Source organism: Anser brachyrhynchus, assembly GCF_964034855.1.
Source record: "Anser brachyrhynchus genome assembly, chromosome: 1".
Taxonomy (NCBI): Eukaryota; Metazoa; Chordata; class Aves; order Anseriformes; family Anatidae; genus Anser; species Anser brachyrhynchus.
In genome coordinates, this window is record NC_137694.1 from 35,799,774 (window position 1) to 35,820,565 (window position 20,792).

The 20,792-nt window shown below is 37.2% G+C and overlaps 1 protein-coding gene across 3 annotated transcripts in view; it reads left to right on the plus strand.

The window, feature by feature from the left end:
* Nucleotides 1-14,767, plus strand: part of MON2 (MON2 homolog, regulator of endosome-to-Golgi trafficking) — a 73,608-nt gene extending 58,841 nt beyond the window's left edge. For all 3 annotated transcript variants that reach the window (XM_080592055.1, XM_080592056.1, XM_080592057.1), the window contains 5 exons: nt 7,203-7,263; nt 8,569-8,692; nt 9,559-9,766; nt 10,605-10,687; nt 13,110-14,767. In XM_080592055.1, the coding sequence (XP_080448181.1) occupies nt 7,203-7,263; nt 8,569-8,692; nt 9,559-9,766; nt 10,605-10,687; nt 13,110-13,273 (640 nt within the window). In that variant the 3' untranslated portion in view covers nt 13,274-14,767. The remainder of the gene's footprint in view (nt 1-7,202; nt 7,264-8,568; nt 8,693-9,558; nt 9,767-10,604; nt 10,688-13,109) is intronic.
* The last annotated feature ends 6,025 nt before the right edge of the window (nt 14,768-20,792 follow it).

Below are 20,792 nucleotides of genomic sequence, written 5' to 3' on the forward strand. Positions count from 1 at the left end.
ATTCTTAAGTCCAGGGAAGTAAGATTATCACAGATCTTCAGCATAATTCAGGATAACCCGTTATCATCTGCATGACTTTTTTTGGCCAAGTACGTCATCAGTTTTTCTTAAGTGAGTGATTTATACTTTTCTTGAAAGCTGTTCCAACCATAGAAATTCCATCTTAATATGTTGCTTGCTAAAAACAATCATTATCAGTATTAATAACTTTTGCCAGCTGCCATGCATGGGAGAATATTCTCTGGAGGTAAAGGAAACACAGTACTTCTGTGAATGTAATGCACAATAACTTGTTTGTCTTTGCTTAAAAGTCTGATTTTCTCTCTTTAGAGACCAGAGCATATACTATAATTTTATATATAATTTTATATATATCATATATAAATACAATATATAGATATAAATATATAATACATAATATATATATATAATGTATTTATATATAAATATAAATATAATTTTATATATAAGATGTGCACATAAAGGAATAGAAGAGATCAGCATTTCCATCAAAATTAAAGCTTTCTCAGAGAAGCTACATGAAACTTTTTAGCTCTCTCACTTCGAAGCTTTAAGGTTCAAAAGAATTTGAGGGACTAAGAGTAGGCCGGTGATTCATGGCACCTCATGGAAACACCAGGGTAACTTCCCAGTTAACCAGCCTTCCAGTTAAAGGCCTGGGTCGTTTCTCCTTCCAGGGTTGTTATCCATAGATGGTTTTTTGCGTATATAATAGTGTGGTTATTGGAATATCTGGTTTTGGTTGTGTTCCCCCCTCCCCATCACATCCATCTAGTTTGTCTTCCCAAGTGGATGCTCCTCCTACTTACAGTCACAGCCCTATCCTTTGGTAGCCTTCTACCTTCCGCTATAGGATAGATAATCTTCCCGTTCCCTCCATCAGCCTGAGCCAAGTAGTCCTAATATACGTTAAAGCTAGGAAGGGAGCATATCTGCATTACGGCAGTAGTCAGGAGGATTAGCAATAGCAGTCATTTCTCCTTTTCTTCATCCTGTTCCTCCTCTTCCTCACCACAATGCTCCTGAAGTTTGGCTCCCTCACTGTGATGCAAGCAGGGTTCTAGAGATAGCTGTGGAAGTTCCCCACATGGAGGTAATTCTCTTCTGATTTCCTTTGGTTGAGTCCTTCTGCACGTCTGTGCAAGCTGCTGTGAAACAAGCCTGGGCAAATAGGATAACCTGTCCCTTTTGGTTTAGAATTTTCTAAGTTGTGTCTATTAGTGGATTGTAATTGGAGTATAGTCAGTGTCTTACGTTTGTAGTTGTTTCATGAGGAAATTCAATTCAGAATTTTCAAATTAACATGTGTTCTCAGTTTTTTTCTTTGTTATAGTGCTAGTAATAATATATATGTTAATCACAGTGGTGACTTATTCCAGAGTAATTTGGGAGGATCTGTTATGGTTTTGAAAGTAACAGCCAAAATTTAATTATTGAGTTGAGGTACATGCCAACCTTCAGATTATAGCAAAACACAGTGGAAAAGTACTTGCTAAAAACTGTCCATGTTGGTCCTTCATTTTAGGTCAGCCAGGTGTTATAAAGGCTGTTCTTTAGTGTACTCACTGTTTTATTTATGTTAATAATGAGTTGTAGTTTTTGAAACTTTTGGTAGTACCTAGATTTTTGTCTGTATCCCCAAAAATGAATTAACCAAGCCACAAACACACCCTGTGCTCTCAGTTAGATTAGTGACTTGTTCATTTGACTTAGTTTTAGTGATCTGGTGACCATAACTACAGTTTACAGACTCACAGTTGCAGTAGCTTTCCAATGTGCAAATAGGTCATGCAAGACGAGGTCTTTCTTAAGTCAAGCGTAGAACTGTACAAATCTGACGGCTTTGCTGAAGACCGGCATGGACTGAGAAGGTTCTGGAGCTCCAAGCATTTGGAAGTTGCAATTCAGAGATACCCAGGAGGCTATCAGTGAGACATTATTGCATTATTTGGATTTTCACTATTATCTAACATGTCTAGTTTCTCCTGTCACCCCTTTTAATAATGACCTGAATACAGTTAGAACTGAAAATTGACTTTCTTATTTCACCGTTCTATAACTTGCCAAGCTCTCAGCTTCAAGGAAACTGAAACGTTTTGTCAAAAATAAACTTATTTTTCTTCCCTTCCGTGACACCAGTACACTTTCCCATACACTGCACTTTCCACTATTTAGCACTGTACATGTTACATGCTGTTTTCTGTCCAGGCTTCATTCAAAACTAGGTAAACATCTTCCTTCTGTACCTGCCCCTCAGACCCTTGTTCTTCAGAGCTGACTTCATGCTGCTGGGATGGTTCTAAATATGAAATGCCTGCATCTCTGTAAACCTTGGAAATGTCTTTCTGTATTCAGTCCTAACAGCAACACTGCAAAACAGATTTGACTGATTTTTCCCTCTAGCTTTGTTCATTAAAATATCCCAGTGTATACTGTCTCATTTTTCTATGCTCATCTTCCAAGTCTACCTGGCTGAAGAACCCAAAATTTTCCTAGTGTAGAGAGATAAAACTATTTCTATTTCACTAATGTTTTTAACAAAGATCTTAAACTTTATTCCAATTTAATTCTTCTAATCACTGTGGTCCTAGAAATCACATCTGTAGATCTCCTAATATCGCTCCTACCTGTGAAATGGAGTTGGTATTGGTTAGGCAAGAGTCACTGTGGTAAGAACCCTTAAAAATCTCTGAACCTCTCTGTTTAAAATAGTGAGCCTCCTCTGCATGGCCTTTTGGACAGGAGCTGGTTTTCAAGCCAGCAGTGGGGCTGAGTGAGAGGAGATGCACATTGATGTTTGGCATGTACAAAGGCAGCAGAAATGGTCTTTGCAGCTTTGTACATCAAGCAATTATAAGCGATATAGCCAAAAGAGCCCAGGTAAATGAAAAAGGAAAATGTTACTGTCATAGAGAATTAACAGCTTCCAAGCAACAAGCTCCAGCTTTTTATTTTGTTTTGTTCGTTGTTGTTGGTTTTGCTGGTGTTGTTTTTTTCCTTTAAGCAAGCTGCAGCTGAGGAGGCTCAATAATCTTGATTTTTATTATAAATCAAAGTGACATTTAAAAATTAATACATTTCATGTAACTTAATTTACACAAAATTGTCTTCTAGTAAGAGGCTGGTCTGTTTATTATTTCATATCATACTTCTTTCCCAGAGGCTTTCATGGAAGCATGTCAAGCCATTATATAAAATAAAATTCAACAAACGTGCATATATATAATTTACTAGAGCAGAAGTATGTGCTCACATGAGGGAATTAAATCAATACTTTCCAAAAAGATTCTTGAGAGCAGAGTGCTGCTGTGCACAGCAGGACTCTCAGTGCCTGTTAGCTCTTTGTTGTTAGGTTTTAAAGCCCTCCCTAGACAGTGGGCAGCAGCTGTGGGAGCTCTTTACCTGGGAAATCCTGCACAGAGCCATAGTGTGCATTGCACTGCCTCTGATCTGCACTATCTTGACGCTTCCCGTACGGTTTGGCTGTATTGCATCAGACAAGCAAAGCTTTTTCCCCTAGACAGATGTTTCATATGGACGCTTTACCTAAAGGGGGCCCACAGGGAAGCTGGGGAGGGACTCTTTGTCAGGGAGTGGAGTGGAGTGATAGGACAAGGGGGAATGGCTTTAAACAAGAAGTGGGTAGGTTTAGGTTAGATATAAGGAGGAAATTCTTTACTCAGAGGGTGGTGAGGCCCTGGCACAGGCTGCCCAGAGCAGCTGTGGATGCCCCATCCCTGGAGGTGCTCAAGGCCAGGCTGGATGGGGCTTTGGGCAGCCTGGTCTGGTGGGAGGTGTCCCTGCCCATGGCAGGGGGTTGGAGCTGGGTGGGCTTTAAGGTCCCTTCCAACCCAAACCATTCTGTGATTCTGTTATAGAACTATGCCAGGGAACGTAAAGTGTTTGGGCATACCCCAAAGGCAGCTGAAATGCTGCTTTGGCAGGGTTTTGGTTTAGAGTGGTTTTACTTAGGAGTAATTTCCTACATGAACAAAAGTATGGAATAATTTGTGGCGTATATGGTAGGTCAGATATGGATGACTGGGTAGAAAGATCATAAAACGTCCTTAAATAAACCTCAGCTCAGAAGGTCAGTCATTCATAAATTAGGAAGCGTCAGAATGAAAGCTTTCCATGTAATTCAACATGACCTGCATAAGTGCATGAACATCTTAATAGTTTGTGTTACTGTTTAAAGGGTTCACATAGTTAACTTTTTATGTTACAAAAGGTACAGACTGAACAGCTACTTAATATTTTATTCTTTGCTTTCAACATGTAACTCCAAACTTGCTGACAGCCTAATACACAAACTGATAACAAATATTACTTTTTTTTTCCTGTGTGTGTCTCTGGTCATACACGTAACACTTGAATATTTCACAGATAGTGGTGAAGTTATCTACATAAAACCCCTTTGAGGCAAGGAGGTATTTTCAAGCAGGAACATTAATAGATATTGTCATAATCATCAGAACTGAACATTAGCTGTAGGTGTGCAGGTTGGACTCCAGGTGTCTCATGCTAAGCACCCAGGAGACAGAAAAAAAAAACAAAACAAACCTACTTTGCAAAAATCTCTTACTTGACTTGGTCAGCATCATATAAGAGCACTGGGAGGGGAAAAAAACAAACAAAAACCCAACAAACTGTTATCCAAATTAACCAGATTTAAATGAAACTTAGAAGACTCCAGCCTTTCATGAAAATGAGAGTGGGATAGAGAAGACAGGCCCAGATGAGTACCCCCGTCAAAAAAAGGCTGGCACAGGTCCATGGTCATATATTTAGCAGCTGCCTTGCCAGTGAACAAGAAAAAAAGACCTACCTCCAAAGTACCCGCTGCACCCGTCTGCTCTTTCCTGGGGAGGGGTGTGGGGGTGGAGGAAAAAATCAAAAATATGGGGGTAGAGGAAAAAAAGGGGGGTTGCAGAGGGAGTTTGGAAACGAGCCAAAGGATGCTGGTCTGCTCGCCGCTGCCATACTTGACTGCTTCCTCAGCGCGCAGGCCAGCTCGCTTCTTTGTTCAGTCCAGGGCTCTGTTTTCCTTGCACCTGCCTGTGTGCTGCAGTAAATCAGGCAGGGAATGTGGCAGATTGGCCATCTCATTTCCCTTCCTTTTCAGTAGTGACCATCCTGTGTACTTAATCAGATGGTTTCTCTAGAGAAAATAAGGCATCATCTAATATAAGATGCATTGTAACGTGCAAACATACGCTACAGTAGCAAGTTGAAGTACCACAGGCAATCTTAATTCCAGTATTTCTAACAGTTCCTTTCAAGTGGTCAAGTTTCCAAGCTCTTGCTCAGCTTGAAGATTTTAAAATGTTATTTAAAAAAACGAAAAGACAAAGTCAAATTATGGGAAAAGGAGATAATTTAATCTGTGGAATTATATCGAATTTTTATGGCTCCTCGTCTCTGATTTTTGTTGCTAATGCTGTGAGTCATTCCATTAGCTTGAAGAGAGTTACCTTCCAGGCAGGTCAGACGCTACAGGGACACTGAACCCACAGTCCAGTGAGTTTTGCAATTGTCTTTAAATTTCAAAGGGACGTAGGTGTGAAGATTTTGACTTCTGCTCTATGTCAGAAAAATGAGCAGCATACCTAGGTCAGAACAGACAGGTATCTAGACCTGTATGCTGTTTTGGAGGGATTACTGGGCTATCTACTGAAGAGTACAAGGTGACCACAGAGTGATGTTTTCATGAGCTCCTTCAACCTCCTAGTTTCTGTAGCTCAGAAAGTTCCTGTACCACAGGTTGTCGTTGGCTCTTAATTGATTTTTCTTTTAATAATTTGGCTATTTTGAGTCTGTGTAGATTTTAGCAGACAAATCCCATGATACAGGATTACAAACAATGTCTTTCAGAGTTTGTCTGTCATGTGAAGTATCTCCTTTGATTTTTATTTTGTTAATCTTTTTTTCTCTGAACCTGCTGCTTAGTTCTCTGCCTTCAGTTCCTTATTTGTCAGCAGAAATTATATTTAAAGTACTTAATTTGTATTAGTAAAAACAGTAAAGTGCAGTAGGAGCAGGTCTGTAAAGCAAAACAGCTCATGATAGAATCATAAAATCATTAGGGTTGATGAGGACCTGTTACCCACAGAGCGCTCACTTTATGTGCTTTATTTTGGAGTGGCTCTAGTCTGGCTTCCTGTCATGCAAATGTCTTCTAGAGCTTAGAGCTGTAGTCTTTTGGTTTGGTTTCATCAAAAAAGAATCCAGTTCAGTGCGCTCTGAGAACCTAAGTTTGTAAACAGGGATGTCTGAAAGATTAACTTGAAAATCCCATGTGGGATCCAAACTAAGACTGATGAAGGCACATCAGCAGAAATAGTCGATTGCTTAGTAGGAAGCCCTTACTCTTTCTGTCCTGCTGAGGAGCTTGGACCAGTAACTCAACGGTAGCATAGTCCAGCAAAGGAAAGAGAATTTGAATCCACTTAACAGGTGGATTAACGTAGGGTCTTGTAAAGTATGGAGTAATATTCCTGGTTGAATTACTTCTGGACATTTTATCTGTAAATAGATTTTTATATAAAATGGAAGAATTGCAGAAAGTCCTGAAATTCTTCAAAATTATTCTCTGTAAAATGGGTTTCTCTCTTCCTAAAATTGATTATGAATGAGAATAAGTATCAGTTGTCAAGAAAAAAAAATGTCCTGTTAATGAAAAGGATGTTTCATTAACACAAAATGTAAAATTAGTTCTTTTTCAAATAACTCCTGAAAATCAAAAATCTCTCATAATCCTGCATAGTGAGAGGAAAAACTAAAAAATAATGAACTGGAATGCCTAGATGATACTTTCACAGATGCATCTAAACAATTATTATGACTTTTGCACATATAAGACAAAAGAGATTATTTTGACATTCATGTGAAAAATGGTGTTGGTGTTGCAAGTCCTTAAACAGGCCCATCAGCTGTAACTCTTCAATTTAGTGCTTACTGCTGTTTCCCTTAGAACCATTTTTAGCATTATTACATTTTATTAGATTATTAGATTATTTATTATTAGATTATTTAGATTTTATTCTGAAATGTTAATCATTATCATATAACAGTACCAACTTGATACATGTAATAACTTTAGATGTACTGCATTTTCCCTTGCTTAGCTCTCTACACATTCTGTGAATTTAAAAGTATAATGTAGTATGTTTTTTTTATAGTACACCTCCTGATAATCTCTCAATCCAAGAATTTCAGAAGAATGAGAGTATTGATGTTGAGGTAAGGAGACTATAGCAACTGTATTATGCTGTCAAACATACAAGGTTGTGACGTTGACAGGTAGCATTTAGTTCCTAAATAATTTTTGGAAAAGTTTCCCATTCATTATTTTTTTGAGATTTTTTTTCCATTTGAAAATGAGACAAGAAATTCAGAGGCTCAGAATTTGGCTGCTTCAGGGTTTTGCAAAGGATAGAAAGCTTCATACCGAAAACTTCATGTCCGCTTGAGTTCAAAACAGCATTGAGTGGAAAAACCAGAAAAACAGAATGTCTTTCTTTCTCTGACCCATTATCTGATTCTTACTTATTATGTTATTGCCAAGCAATTACACAGGTAATTGTAAACCAAAGGAAGCTGATGATTGAAGCTAAAGTGAATGCTTTCTGTGTTGAGGGGTGGCATTCATTGTTGCCGTCCAGATGTGTTCTCAATACTAAAAAGCTTGTGCAAAAATGGAGAAATGATGTCTTGTTTGTGCAGTACAGAGACCACTGTAATCGTAAAGGAAATCATGCTTGATTGGATAACACTGAAGAAAATTAAGAAAGATAATACTTGGAGTGAAGAGAGACTGGTCCTCCTTTACTCCAGGACAAAGAGATGTGTTAGATCAGGGATGGTTTACAGAGGAAAGGGAGTTGCAGAGAAGGCATGGCAGTATCTGTGGGTTTGATCTCCTGTCATCTCTCCAGAACGGCAGATAGAATGTGAAGATTTCTGGATAAAAAGTACGAACAATTCTGTCTGCAGCGGGCAGAACTCTGAAATCTAATACATTAACTTACAGAGATGTAAACCCACTTTGTTCCTGTGTGTGAGCATCAAGACCAAAGATAACAGCATTTCAGTTAACGTGCCTTGCTTTTAAGCTTGTTTAGATAATAACTCACATGTTCTGTTTCACTGATGTCACATTGTAAGCGTGTGATATATGTGCTAATGTCATAGTGAGGATATTGAATTGGGTGGAGGGAGAGGGAGATTTCTAACATCAGATCTTCTCTTTTCAAAACTGTAAAGAATGTACTTGAAGAATATACTTGAAATGTCAGTGGAAATCTGAATGATAACTGCTTCAGAAACTCAGAAGTAGGAGAAAAACAAAGTTGATTAGTCTGAGTTTAATCTGTTACACACATCCACAATTTTTAGATGTATTTATAAATTATAAAACCTATCATTGGAATATTTTGTGAAATTACATTAGGCATGTCTCTTTTGTTTACTGTTTCTTTTGCCTTCTACTAGAATTGCAACTTTAATATTCAGAAAACCAATATAAATTTCTTTAATTTATTTTAGGTGGTTCAGCTTATTAGCACAGAGATACTACCGTATGCTAATTTTATTCCTAAGGAATTTGTTGGTCAAATAATGACTATGCTCAATAAAGGCTCGATACACTCTCAGTCATCCTCATTTACAGGTATGGTAGCTGAATGACAAAAGATCTAGAAAATGATGTTGAAATAGTCTACTAGAAAATAACAAAAATGTTGGCAGTACTTATTCTAATAAAGACTTGAAATTCCATGACATGTATGCGCTATAGACAATTTAATATGCAGCCTGTTTTTATAAACTATATTTTGTCTCATGGAAGTTGCAGAACATTCCTTGCAATTTTTTAAAATTATTTCCTTACTTTTTGGTCAGTATCATGTATAATATTGTACTTGTGGTTTTTCTATAGTCTTTTCTGAACTTTCTGTGTAATTTGTTTTCTGTTATGCCAGCTGCAATTGTTGACAGTAATTTCAGGCAATTGTAAGACAGACATGATACCCAGTTCTTAAAAATTAAATGACCGTAACATAACTATATAGTGTACCTAACCAGATACTCTCTTTGTCTTTAAGAAAAAAACATTTATATATTTATATATATGTATTTTTGAAAGTTAAAATGACGTAAAGCATTACAGAGAAAAACAATTGGATTGTACAGTACCAGATATTAGTACTGGTGATGTGGAACTGGGGTTGCCGTTACCTTTTTCTTAAATAAATAAATTTGCTTGAATGTATTTTGTTATCAAAGCAGTGTTAAGTAGGTGACATGTTGCTGAATGTATTGAATATTCTTCCATTTCTTGAACTGTTGTGAATATTGCACAGTCACTTTTTCTCAGAATGTGTTCTTAATATATGTTGATATCACCGTTAATCTTAGTATCTTTAGTACTACAGGAGTGATAATCTTTTTGCAGAATATTATTAACGGATTGAAATGCATCATTTAGGGTATCGGCATGCGCACTACACAATTAAATATGATGTTTTACTTTGACAGAAGCAGAAATAGATATTCGAATGAGAGAGGAGTTCTCTAAGGTGTGTTTTGAAACACTGCTCCAGTTTTCATTCAGTAATAAAGTCACAACTCCTCAGGAAGGCTACATCTCTAGAATGGCACTTTCTGTGCTCTTGAAAAGGTCACAGGATGTATTGCATCGCTACATAGAAGATGAGAGATTGAGTGGCAAATGTCCTCTTCCACGGTATGTTCAATGTCTTTAGGAAATGAAGGGTATTCCCAGTACTTTATGGGAAAAAGGCTGCACTCAAAATATGTCTCAGTCATGCGTGTGTGTTTGGGGTGTGGGTGTTCTAGGTCTGTGTGAAATTTAAAGCCTAAGAAATATGTGAGAAATACTACAAAGAAATGTTGATACCGAAATTCTGTTGACTGGAAAAAGCTTTAAAAACAATGGTCATGCTCGGTGCTGTTACGGAGAAGATAGGGGTATGACTCAGTAATAAATATTTTCAATTACTGAAACAATGTTTCTGATATCTCTGATATTTCTGAAATCTAATTTCCCTTTATTCCTACCTGAACTATTTATAGTTTCTAAATTGAGAGGTGGAGAGTCTCCTTGAAAATAAGACAAAATATCCAAATAGCAATACTGTGAATCATTACTCAAGTAATTGTTCTTGAAACAGAAAATTGCCCTAAGTACCAGGAAGTTCTCTCAAATGGGAACTTATTTAAATTTCAGTTAACTTCAGCTGAAATGTTTTTTGAAGCTTTTGATCATGAATGATGCAATTGATTCTTTCCATGTTAGTTAATCATGTACATGAATATTTTCAGATTGAGATATGTATGCAGTTACTCTTCCTAAACATCAACTTGAAAGCCATCCTAGCTGGCAACAGCTATGATGGTTGGAAAGTTAAAGACAAATGATAACCTTATTCTCTTAATATCCTTTTTTCTTGCTAGGCAGCTGTTTTCATTACATTTTTTTTAATGTTGTGTAACTTTCATAAAAATTTTATAGTCTTGAAACAAAAATAAGTAGTTGACTGTTTGCATTTTTCCCTTTGTAGGCAACAAGTAACAGAAATCATATTTGTTTTAAAAGCTGTCAGTACTCTCATAGATTCACTTAAAAAAACTCAGCCTGAAAATGGTAAGTTATTGTTAAATAACCTGGTTCCAAACAATATAAAATTGTATCTGCCACAAAGATTTATTTATTCCTTCCTGTAGTGCTTTTAATACGAGTTGGAAAGGAAAGTGTATTCTGTAAGATTCAGTGTTGTGTAATTCTATGTATATGTAGGTGGCAGGTAGACAAAACGTTTTTTTTTCCAGTATAGCTAACAGTATATAAAGTTCTAAGAAATGTTTAATAAATAGAAAATTTCAATTTCAGATGTCTTTTATTAGATAGAGCTTGCTGTCTTTTAAAAACAAACAAAACTTCCATAAAATGTTAACATAATTCTTAAATATACGTAATTGTATTTGTTAGTTTTGCTACATTCTTTTTTTTTTCCTCATGATACCTCTTTAGGCTGCCGTGGATCTCATTCCCATAGGTGTACTCTGCAGTAAAAGGGGTGTACAGGTGAAAAATGAATGGGCAGGCTGTTAAATACCTAAACATGAAGTCTTGCTTTCCTTCCCTTTCTGCTGTAGTACCTCCTGCCCCCATAATGAGAAACATGCCTTCTCTCATTGATGCTAAGTGATGTTGTAAATGTTTGACAGATGTATTTAAAGGACTGATTAGAATGGGGGATCTGAACTTCACTTATGTGAATGTGTCCTGGTCCTCCTGTCAGCTGCACCTACTGTATGTGTGGAGGGTGCCCACCGGAAAACTCAGTTGGAGATACTAAATCAACTTCTGATAAATAGATACCTTTCTGTTGTACTCATGGGTTGTTTCCCCTTTCCTGAAGTTGCAGATACTCAAGTTGTTAACAGATGCCTACGAGGAATGTTATTAGTATGCTCATACTGCTTAGTGCTGTCTCTTTGTTAAACTAGTTGTGTTGTACTCCGCAGCTCTGACAGAATAGCATATATATTGGTTCCCTCTACCTCCTTTTTTTTTTTTTTTTGATATTGTGAGGAAGGGAAAAAAACCTTGTCAGTCCTGAAACAAAGTAGCCTTTCCAGAAAAACCTAGGTGAGTGGATTTTCGTTTGCAGCATCAGTGAGCAGGCATGTTGATAGCGCTGTTTCCCAGGCTGACAGCAAAAGGCTGAGGGCAGACGATGATCAGAGGGCTGGAGCACCTCTCCTATGAAGACAGGCCAAAGGAGTTGGGGTTGTTCATCCTGGAGAAGAGAAGGCTCCATGGAGACCTTGTAGTGGCCTTCCTGTACCTAAAGGGAAAAGCAGGAGAAAGGAAAGCTGGGGAGGGACTCTTTGTCAGGGGGTGTAGTGATAGGGAAAGAGGAAACGGCTTCAAACTAAAAGAAGAAAGATTTAGATTAGATATAAGAAGGAAATGATTTATTCTGAGGGTGGTGAGGCACCAGAACAGGTTGTTGAGAAGCTGTGGATACCCCCTCCCTGGAGGTGCTCAAGGCCAGGCTGGATGGGGCTTTGGGCAACCTGGTCTGGTGGGAGGTGTCCCTGCCCATGGCAGGGGGTGGAACTGGGTGGGCTTTAAGGGCCCTTCCAACCCAAACCATTCTGTGATTCTGTGATAGAAGTACTCCAGAGAACATAAAGTTTTTGGGCTGAAGTGCTACTTTGGCGAGGTTTTGGTTTAGAGGGGTAAAATAGCCAGCTCAGCTGGACTATTTCCCATATCCCTCTTCCTGCAATGAGAGACATTCTACATTGATCAGCATGTGGTAGTGAGTCCCAAAACTGCGGCGTACTTTCTTATAAGAGGGCCACTGGAGAATCACTTCACACCCACTTGTCCTAGCTTTTAATCATTTTATTTCTGTAATAAAAATGCTATCTGAAATCAGGGTTTTGTTCTCTCTTGAAATGAAGATAAAACAGAGACAAATGAGGAAATGATGTAATAAATAAGATTCATTAACAATGTTTAATTTCACTTGTTGGACTAATGAAATTTACCATGGATATTCCTGTGTCTTGGTACAGTGTTTCTTCCTCTGCTTTCTATAGTTCTTATAGCCTGGATTGCTTTGAAATTAGTAGGCCTCATTGATGACATTTCCAAAAGTGAAGTGTGTCCAATTCAGCTTTCTACCAACAACTGAGAAAAGCAGGCAGAAAATGTATGTGCGTTATGGACTTAACAAAAGTAGTATCTTCAATTTGTCAGTTATTCTTCATCCAGAAAACATAGTTAATGAATTGTGTAGAAACACAAGTGTGTGGTGCCGTTTTATGGATATCCCATCTGGCTTGCAGCTGCTGCTGCAGAAGGGTATGGCTCTCCTGCAAATCCTGCATCATGGCTGAGGACCATGTAAAGATGTCTTAGTGTCTGTATAGCACTAGGTACCTGTGTTTAGGCATCTGAGCGTGTTCTTAACTTACTTGTGTATCTACAAATGCATTGCAAGAACTTGGATGGTACGAAGTGATCTAATCTGTTCTTTTCTTCATTGCAGTTGATGCTAACACATGGGCGCAAGTTATTGCCTTGTACCCGACTTTAGTAGAATGTATCACCTGCTCCTCCTCGGAAGTGTGCTCTGCTCTGAAAGAGGCACTTGTTCCCTTTAAGGACTTCATGCATCCACCAGCATCCAAGGTACAGAACGGAGAGTCTTGACCCCATAAAACTTTTTTTTTTTTTTTAATTTTTGAAGGAAAAAAAGTATCCAAAAATGTTTGTTCCCAGGTGAAGTTTCTCTGAGGAAATCTCTTGTGGCTAGTACTTGGCAACTAATGTTGACTGCCTTTTAACTGTACTAACAAGAGCTCAGTAATTCATGAGTACAGCCTATATCTCAAAGGTTCCAGAGTGAGTAGCAGTGCAAACCTTTAATAAATTTAACTGAGTAGTTGGAATCATTTATAATCTAATGTACTTGCTACAGTATCTTGAAGTGGTGATTGAAAAGTGGGCTTATGTACAGCTTGTTGTGTATGTGTTAATGATGTAATTAAAAATATTTCAATTCAGTCAGATTTATTAGGCTGGTGTTTTGCACCCTTTTTTGAAGTACGAATTGTACTAAAATTTTATGCAAGATGGTACTGTAACATTCCATATATCTGTAACCAGCCTTTGTAAACAAAGGGAACTGATATACTTGTGTGTATAATAAATGGTACAGTTCTGTATAAAATAGTTGCATTTATTATTTAAATTCTTTTTAAAATATTGATAATGTTAAATGCTTGAAAATGTATTTATTATAAGTTGTACGCTTGCATTTTTACTTACAGTTTGCCTTCTAAATTGCCAGATATGATCATTCATATCTGATCATGTTCTTAGTTTTTGCTTAATTGAATGTATCTTCTCTGTGGCCATTGAACATCTAAATGAAGAGGTCATACGACAAAAGATTGCAGCAAGCAGTCAGTAGCCTGTTGATCTCAAACTTCAAAGTAGTTGACCTGAAATAAGTTTGAATATGCAGAAATCCACTGTAGCACTTCAACACTACCATACCTCACTTCATAAAATATTTAAGATGTTTGTTATACTCAAATCTATCCACTTTTGTAGTTGCAGCCTTGCTTTAAAAAAAAAAAATAATACTCGGGGGTCATTAGCCTTTTTTGACCTTACTTGCAGATATCATAGTCTTTGAATCATGACCCAAGAAAGGTGATTTCAAATATCTGAAGTACTTGGCTGTAATATTTTGTTCAATAATTTTAAGTGCTTTGTTTTGTAATGTCTTTTAAACCCAAATTGTTCTAACCTTTTAATTATATACTGTCTGATATAAAACCATGAGAAGTGTATTTTTGAAGTTAGTTACTCATTTAGAAGTGCAGTAAAATTTGTCATTAAATAAATGTGAATTTTCTTTTACTTTCACATAATACACAATTAAAACAAAACACTTTTAATAGTATTGTTTTTAAAGTTTGTAACATAGCATTTAAATTTTTATTTAATGAATTATCTCAATAATGTTTCACCTGTATTCACATATTTTTAAGCTGTGATGTGAAAGCACAAATGCCAAATGTTTTGAGAGAAAAAAAGAAAAGACGGGTGCCTTTCTATTGGTTTCAGAGCTTACCTTTAGGTTTTTGTTCCTTGAAGTTTTTTGTAGATATTAAAAGTGATTATCATGCATAAGAAGTGGTATTATATGTTTGCTTTACTGTTTGCTGACTAAAGAGATATTAATTGGTACATGTGAATAGATGGAGAATTTGTAGGAGCTTCAAGTGAGGGTGTGAGGAACTGGTCAGGGTTAGAAGTACCCCATGTGAAATGCTGTTACGCAAGCACAGCTTTGAAGAGCTTGCTCCCCTAAGACTCCAGTTTACGATCCTTTTAAAAAGGATATTAAAGAGGCTTCAAGAGCTTGCACATATGTCTTTGACAACATTGCATGGAACTTAATCTTCGAGTGTGGATAGTTTTTAAAAGAACACACATTTTACATTAAAGAAACAAGCACTTTCCAGTAATAGAATTTAAATCAAAATAGCCTATTTGGAGAAGCAGTTCCAGTATACTGCAGACCTGGGTCCCAGGTACAAATAATAACGTTGTCATGCTCTGAAATTGAAAACCTTGCAACTGCTCTACTACTTAGTGAAAGATAAGACAAGGCCTATTGGGTCCTTAAAGAAAATAAGCAAGGGGTCAGGCAGGGGAAGGGTATTAATTTGGTTTAAAATCTATCTATCTGCTAGAAATTCTGGCAAAAGGCATGCAGACCAAACTGTGGATGAGTTTGTTTCCAATTAATTTCTAATTGTTTTTTTTTCAGTGATAACAGATACATTCTGTCTTAAATGAAGCATGTCTTCACCTTTATCTATATTTTAAAAAGAGGGTACGTGGGTGTGTAAGTCCTACTCAGCTCTAAAGCGTAGAGTACTTTACCAGCCATGGATATTAATCTTCTAAAGACTGAAATAAACTACCAATCAGTTAAACTTCCTTCCTTTCCTCTTAATTACCACATGAAAAATATTTATTCTATTTGGGGCATGTTTTGGACATACAAGTTGAGGCTGACCGTACTCAAACTGCTTTCTTGTATTTTGTATAAGTATTTTGAGAACTGAAAGCAAAGATACCTGGTTTAGAAAATACGTTTTTAATTGACTAATTTTGTTTGTAAATAAGAGTTATTCTAGTTGCTTTGCCTTCTTACCCAGCACTAGAATATTTCCTCCAACTTTGAAGTATCAGATTCTTGTTTCCATTTGTACTTTTGGCTAAATATTCTTAGGGCCTCTTTGATGCAAACAGCATTTTTTGAATATTTAAATTGCATAGTTTTATATCCATTCCTAGCAAGACAAATCTTGTTAATTAATTTAATTAATGCTGCCCATCAAGTAAACCCATGTGCTCAATTCTGTAGGTTTGCCTAGGCATGTGAAATAAAGCAAACAGGCATTTTCATGATTGGGGTCTGCATTGTGTTGCTGAAATCATCTAGAAAGGGGGCTCAGCTGATTGTACAGAAGTATGTCAGCTGGAAACTAGGGGATAAACGTTAATTGCTGAATGTAATGACATTCTTCAGCTTTCTTCTTCCTCTCCCCAACCTTAACAAAGATTCATATTGCAAAACAAAAGAAAAAATGTGAGGGTCTTCTACATTATTACAAGGGTCCATATCAAAATTTTGGATTATTTGGGAAAACTTGTATGTCTCGGTGCCAAGGGATTTGAGGGTATGCCTTGGTGTACGCAGGGATTTAAGATGACGTAAGTAGCTCTAAGAAAAAGGAATAGATGGCTCAAACTGGGAATTTTTAATGGAAAAAATATTCTTAGAAGTAACATATAGTAGTTAATTTGCTTATCATCAGACATGCTTATCTACCAGGGCATCCGTTTTGTTCCCTTGTACGTTTGCTTGCTTCCCTACTGGCTCTTATCAATGTCTTGTTCACAACATCACAGAATGGATGAGGTGGGAAGGGACCTCTGGAGGCCATCTGGTCCAACCCACCTGCTTAAGCAGGGACACCTCGAGCAGGTTGCCCAGGACCACATCCAGACAGCTCCAAGAAGGAAGATTCCACAACCTATCTGGACAGCCTGTGCCAGTGCTCAGTTACTTGCCCAGTAAATAAGTGCTTCCTGATGTTTAGATGGAACCTCCTCTGTTCCAGTTTGTGCCCACTACCTCTTGTCCTAGCACTGGGCACCACTGAAAAGAGCCTACTTCTGTCTTTGCACCCTCCCTTCAGGTATTATTGTACATTAATAAGATTCCCCTGAGCTTTCTCTTCTCCAGGCTGAACAGTCCCAGCTCTCTCAGCCCTTCCTCATAGGAGAGGTGCTCCAGGCCTTTGATCATCTTGGTGGCCCTTTGTTGGTCTCATTCTGGGGAGTCTAGAACTGGACGCCTAACTCCAGGTGTGGCCTCACTAGTGATGAATATAGGAGAAGGATCACCTCTCTCAACCTGCTGGCAATGCAATGCCTGATGCAGCCCAGGACACCATTAGCCTCCTTAGTGGCAAGGACACACAGCTGGCTCATGTTCAACTTGGTGTCCACCAGGACTCCAAGGTCCTTTTCTACAGAGCTGCTTTCCAGCCAAGTGGCCCCCAGCGTGTACTGGTGCCTGAGGTTGTTCCTCCCCAGGTGCAGGACTCGGCACTTCTCCTTGCTGAACTTTGAGGATCCTATCAGCCTATTTCTCCAGCCTGTCCAGGTGCCTCTGGATGGCAGCACAGCCCTCTGGTGTATCTGCCACTGTTCCCGGTACGTTACAAGACATTAAGCCACGTGAAATACATGGTCACTATTAATTACACCTGCAAGTCGGAGCATCTGAGATACTTCAACAGTTTATCATTATATTCTTTTTTTTCTTTTCCCACCAACACCTAGGTTGTTCCTTCTTGCCAAATGGCAAACCTTCATGTAGCTGGCCTTGAACTTTTCAGGCAAGACACTTTTAGTGAGATCGATAACTTTTTTTTTCCCTCAGTATATCTCTGCCCATGGCAAACACAAGTCCTAGTCAGCAATGTAGTTTACAGAAAATTGTTTAGATGTTCAGGATACTGCTGTTGTTGGAAAGGAAAAAACAAAGCAAAACAACAAAAAAAACATGTTTTCTCCTTATCTGTTCCTGTACAGCTCATTTCTGTGTCTTTTACTGTTTGTTCACATTGAATTTGCAGCTTGCTATTTATTTCCTGTTGTGGGCAGTCATCTTCTGCAACCTTCAGTTTGAATCCTCATAAGATGAGGCTCTCCAAGTGAAAGAAGGAAGTGCTGCACACAGTTGCACTGTGAGCGGTGCACATTTTGACTGTAGATACTGCTATGGTGCCTATAAGGATGTTTAGATTGGAGTATTTCAGTTTCCGAAGTGTCAGAAAGGTATAAATGAGGCAGCTATGGTACAGGTTTTGTGGATCCGAATTGGGATGCAAACTAATGGCAGATGTAGGCTACATCCGTACAAATACAGTTCCATCAACAAAATATTAATTGACAGAATATTTGTATTCTCTGAGAAAAGCAAAATTATAGAAAGTAATCAGTTGAATTTCTGCACTGGTTAAAAAATTTGCCTCTTAAAACATAGGTTGGTGATAACTTCCAGTAATATTTTGTGCTTTAAAAATGTGATAAATTAATGCATTTTACGGTGTCTTCAGAAGCAGTAAGTTGGTTTAATTCATGTTTCATTGTATTCAGTGGAGATTCTACTGTGTAACTTCACAAGGGGAAAAAAGATGATCAACACTGACTGTGTCAAAAGATCATAGTCTGCCACATCTAATTCTTTGGAATTTCCTCAGTTGTGTAGCCTCAGACTCCAGTAACTTGGAGTATATCCATAATTCTTGAAAATTACTTTCAGATTACGTGATGACAACACTAGGACACTGCAGCTGTGTCCTTACATATAGCAGCGAGTTCTGCTGCCATGCTCTTTTATTTTCCTGTTTGGATGTGGTTTTGTTTCTTTACTTCACAGTAATGTGAGAAAAAAATTGGAATCATTTAAAATTGGAGTTGAGATAAAAGCATCCTTCTGTTGTACCTTTGCATGTAACTCTACTCATAATTTTTTTCTCTCTGTGTTTTTGACGTTTTCTCCACTTGCTCTGACAAAGGGGAGTAGATTTATATTTATAGTTTGCTATATGTGCCCTGGTACTCAGATAAATTGAGTTGAGACCTTGCTTAGTGTAACAAAGTGTGAACTAGCAACTCTCCTCAGGGTTCATCTATTTGTTCTCTTCTTCAGCCTAAAGCAATTGTAACAGGCACTGTAGAGTAGTGTTTAGCCTTATTTTTAACATTATCTGTCTAAACACAGCTATAAGGGAAGATTACAGAAATTCTAATTTTTTTTTCTTGCAAATAGTACTCTGGAATTGTACTGTATGTGATTATTGCAGTATATAGGAGTAAATGAAGTAAACATGTTAATGTCTAACATTTTGAAGTAATCTTTACAGTCATGTGGAATAACAAGTAAATTCTTTGTAATTCCTATTTCATTTAGAATTTGGGTCACACAAGTGATGAGGTTCACACAAGCAGCTAAGGCTCTTGTAGCAGTTATTTAGCCTGTGCGACTAGATAACTAGTGGGAGACAAAATATGTATTGGGGAAGCAGAGTGATTTGTTACTTTCCATTGCTTGACACCTATGTCAGCAATGCAGAAAAAAATAATAATTAAAAAAAAAAAACACACTGAAGTATGAATTTCACCTGTTTGTTTGTGTTGAAAAGGATATGTATTATTCCACTGGATTTTGAGACTACTTTCAATTGTTCCAAATCTGGCAGTATAAAAGTTTGTTTCTTTCACTTTTGTTCATTTTACCTATTGAGATCAGAAGGACTGCATGAGCTGTGCATATAAGCAGGAATTCATTCCAGCCAAATAGTTGCTCTTTTCTCCTTAAGTTTTTTAAAGCTAGAGTTCCACGTTGCATTATTTTTTTGTTTGTTTGTTTAGAGAAAAAGTATCCAATTCCTGCTGTATCACAAATGCAAGCTATTGCAAGCTTTTACCACTAAGAAGCATTTTATTTCCTGTCTTCCCAAACTAGTTACCAACTGTCTTAAGAATGGGATCTGTTCATGGACATTTGTTTGATCTCTTTAAATGACTTAACAGTAAGTTGATAACTTTTACTGCATTATCACTTACTATTTTGCCATCTGATCGGTTACTTTAAGACACCATGTATTGAAGAACGATCAGGTATACCAGTATTCTTTCCTTACCCTTTGTTTTCTGCCCTTATTTTTCTGACAATACTTTTCTGGTGTGCACTTTCCTTCAGTTGTAAGTTGTGGAAGCAGGGACACCTATTTGTCTACACAGTATTTTTCATATCAGGGCAAGTGCAATAAAAATGACTGTAATAGTTCATGTAAAACATAGGTTTCATTTGGGGAGTAAATACTCTTTAGGTTTCACAAGTATGTTTCAGTTATAAATGTGTGTTTTGCCATATTAATACAAGCATATTAGAGTTGTGGTGTTTCCTTCTTGAATGCTGGAATATGTATCAGACAAGGCTACTCATTTCTTGTGATGAAATACATTAGAACTCAGCATTTCTTTGCTTCTTACAGCCTTTAGGTTTTATTCAATTGAAAATACAGAGATAATGATGTAGGCAGGATGTCCAAAAAATTCTCTTTAGATTTTGAATTACACAGAAGTCTTTCACCAAAAAAAGGTGAAATTGCATGAAAATTAGTATTACAAGTAGGCTAGAAAACAGGATTATAACTCAACTTCTCAACTGGGAAAATTGTCACCCAAACAACAGGATGTAGTTCATCCAGATGACTGTAAGATGCTGCACTCAAGTAGCAGAGAGTTCTTTCCATTTAATTTTGCCATCTTTATTGAATAGGAGGCTGAATTTCAAAATAGTTTTGATGGTTTTCCTTAGGAAATTGCTCCAGTATAAAAATGCTTATCTGTGCATACAGCTGTCATTAACACTATCAAAACTAGCTCTGAAAACATGTTTTGCAGCAATGTCTGTTAATAGAAGTATAAGTCAAGTCTAAACATCTTTTTAAACAATTAAAATTTAACATTTTATATAAGCTTTCTCAGCTGATAAATTTCTGTGCATAATCCATAATTTAATATTATAATTTTTAATCTATACAATTATGGTGTAATTGTATTT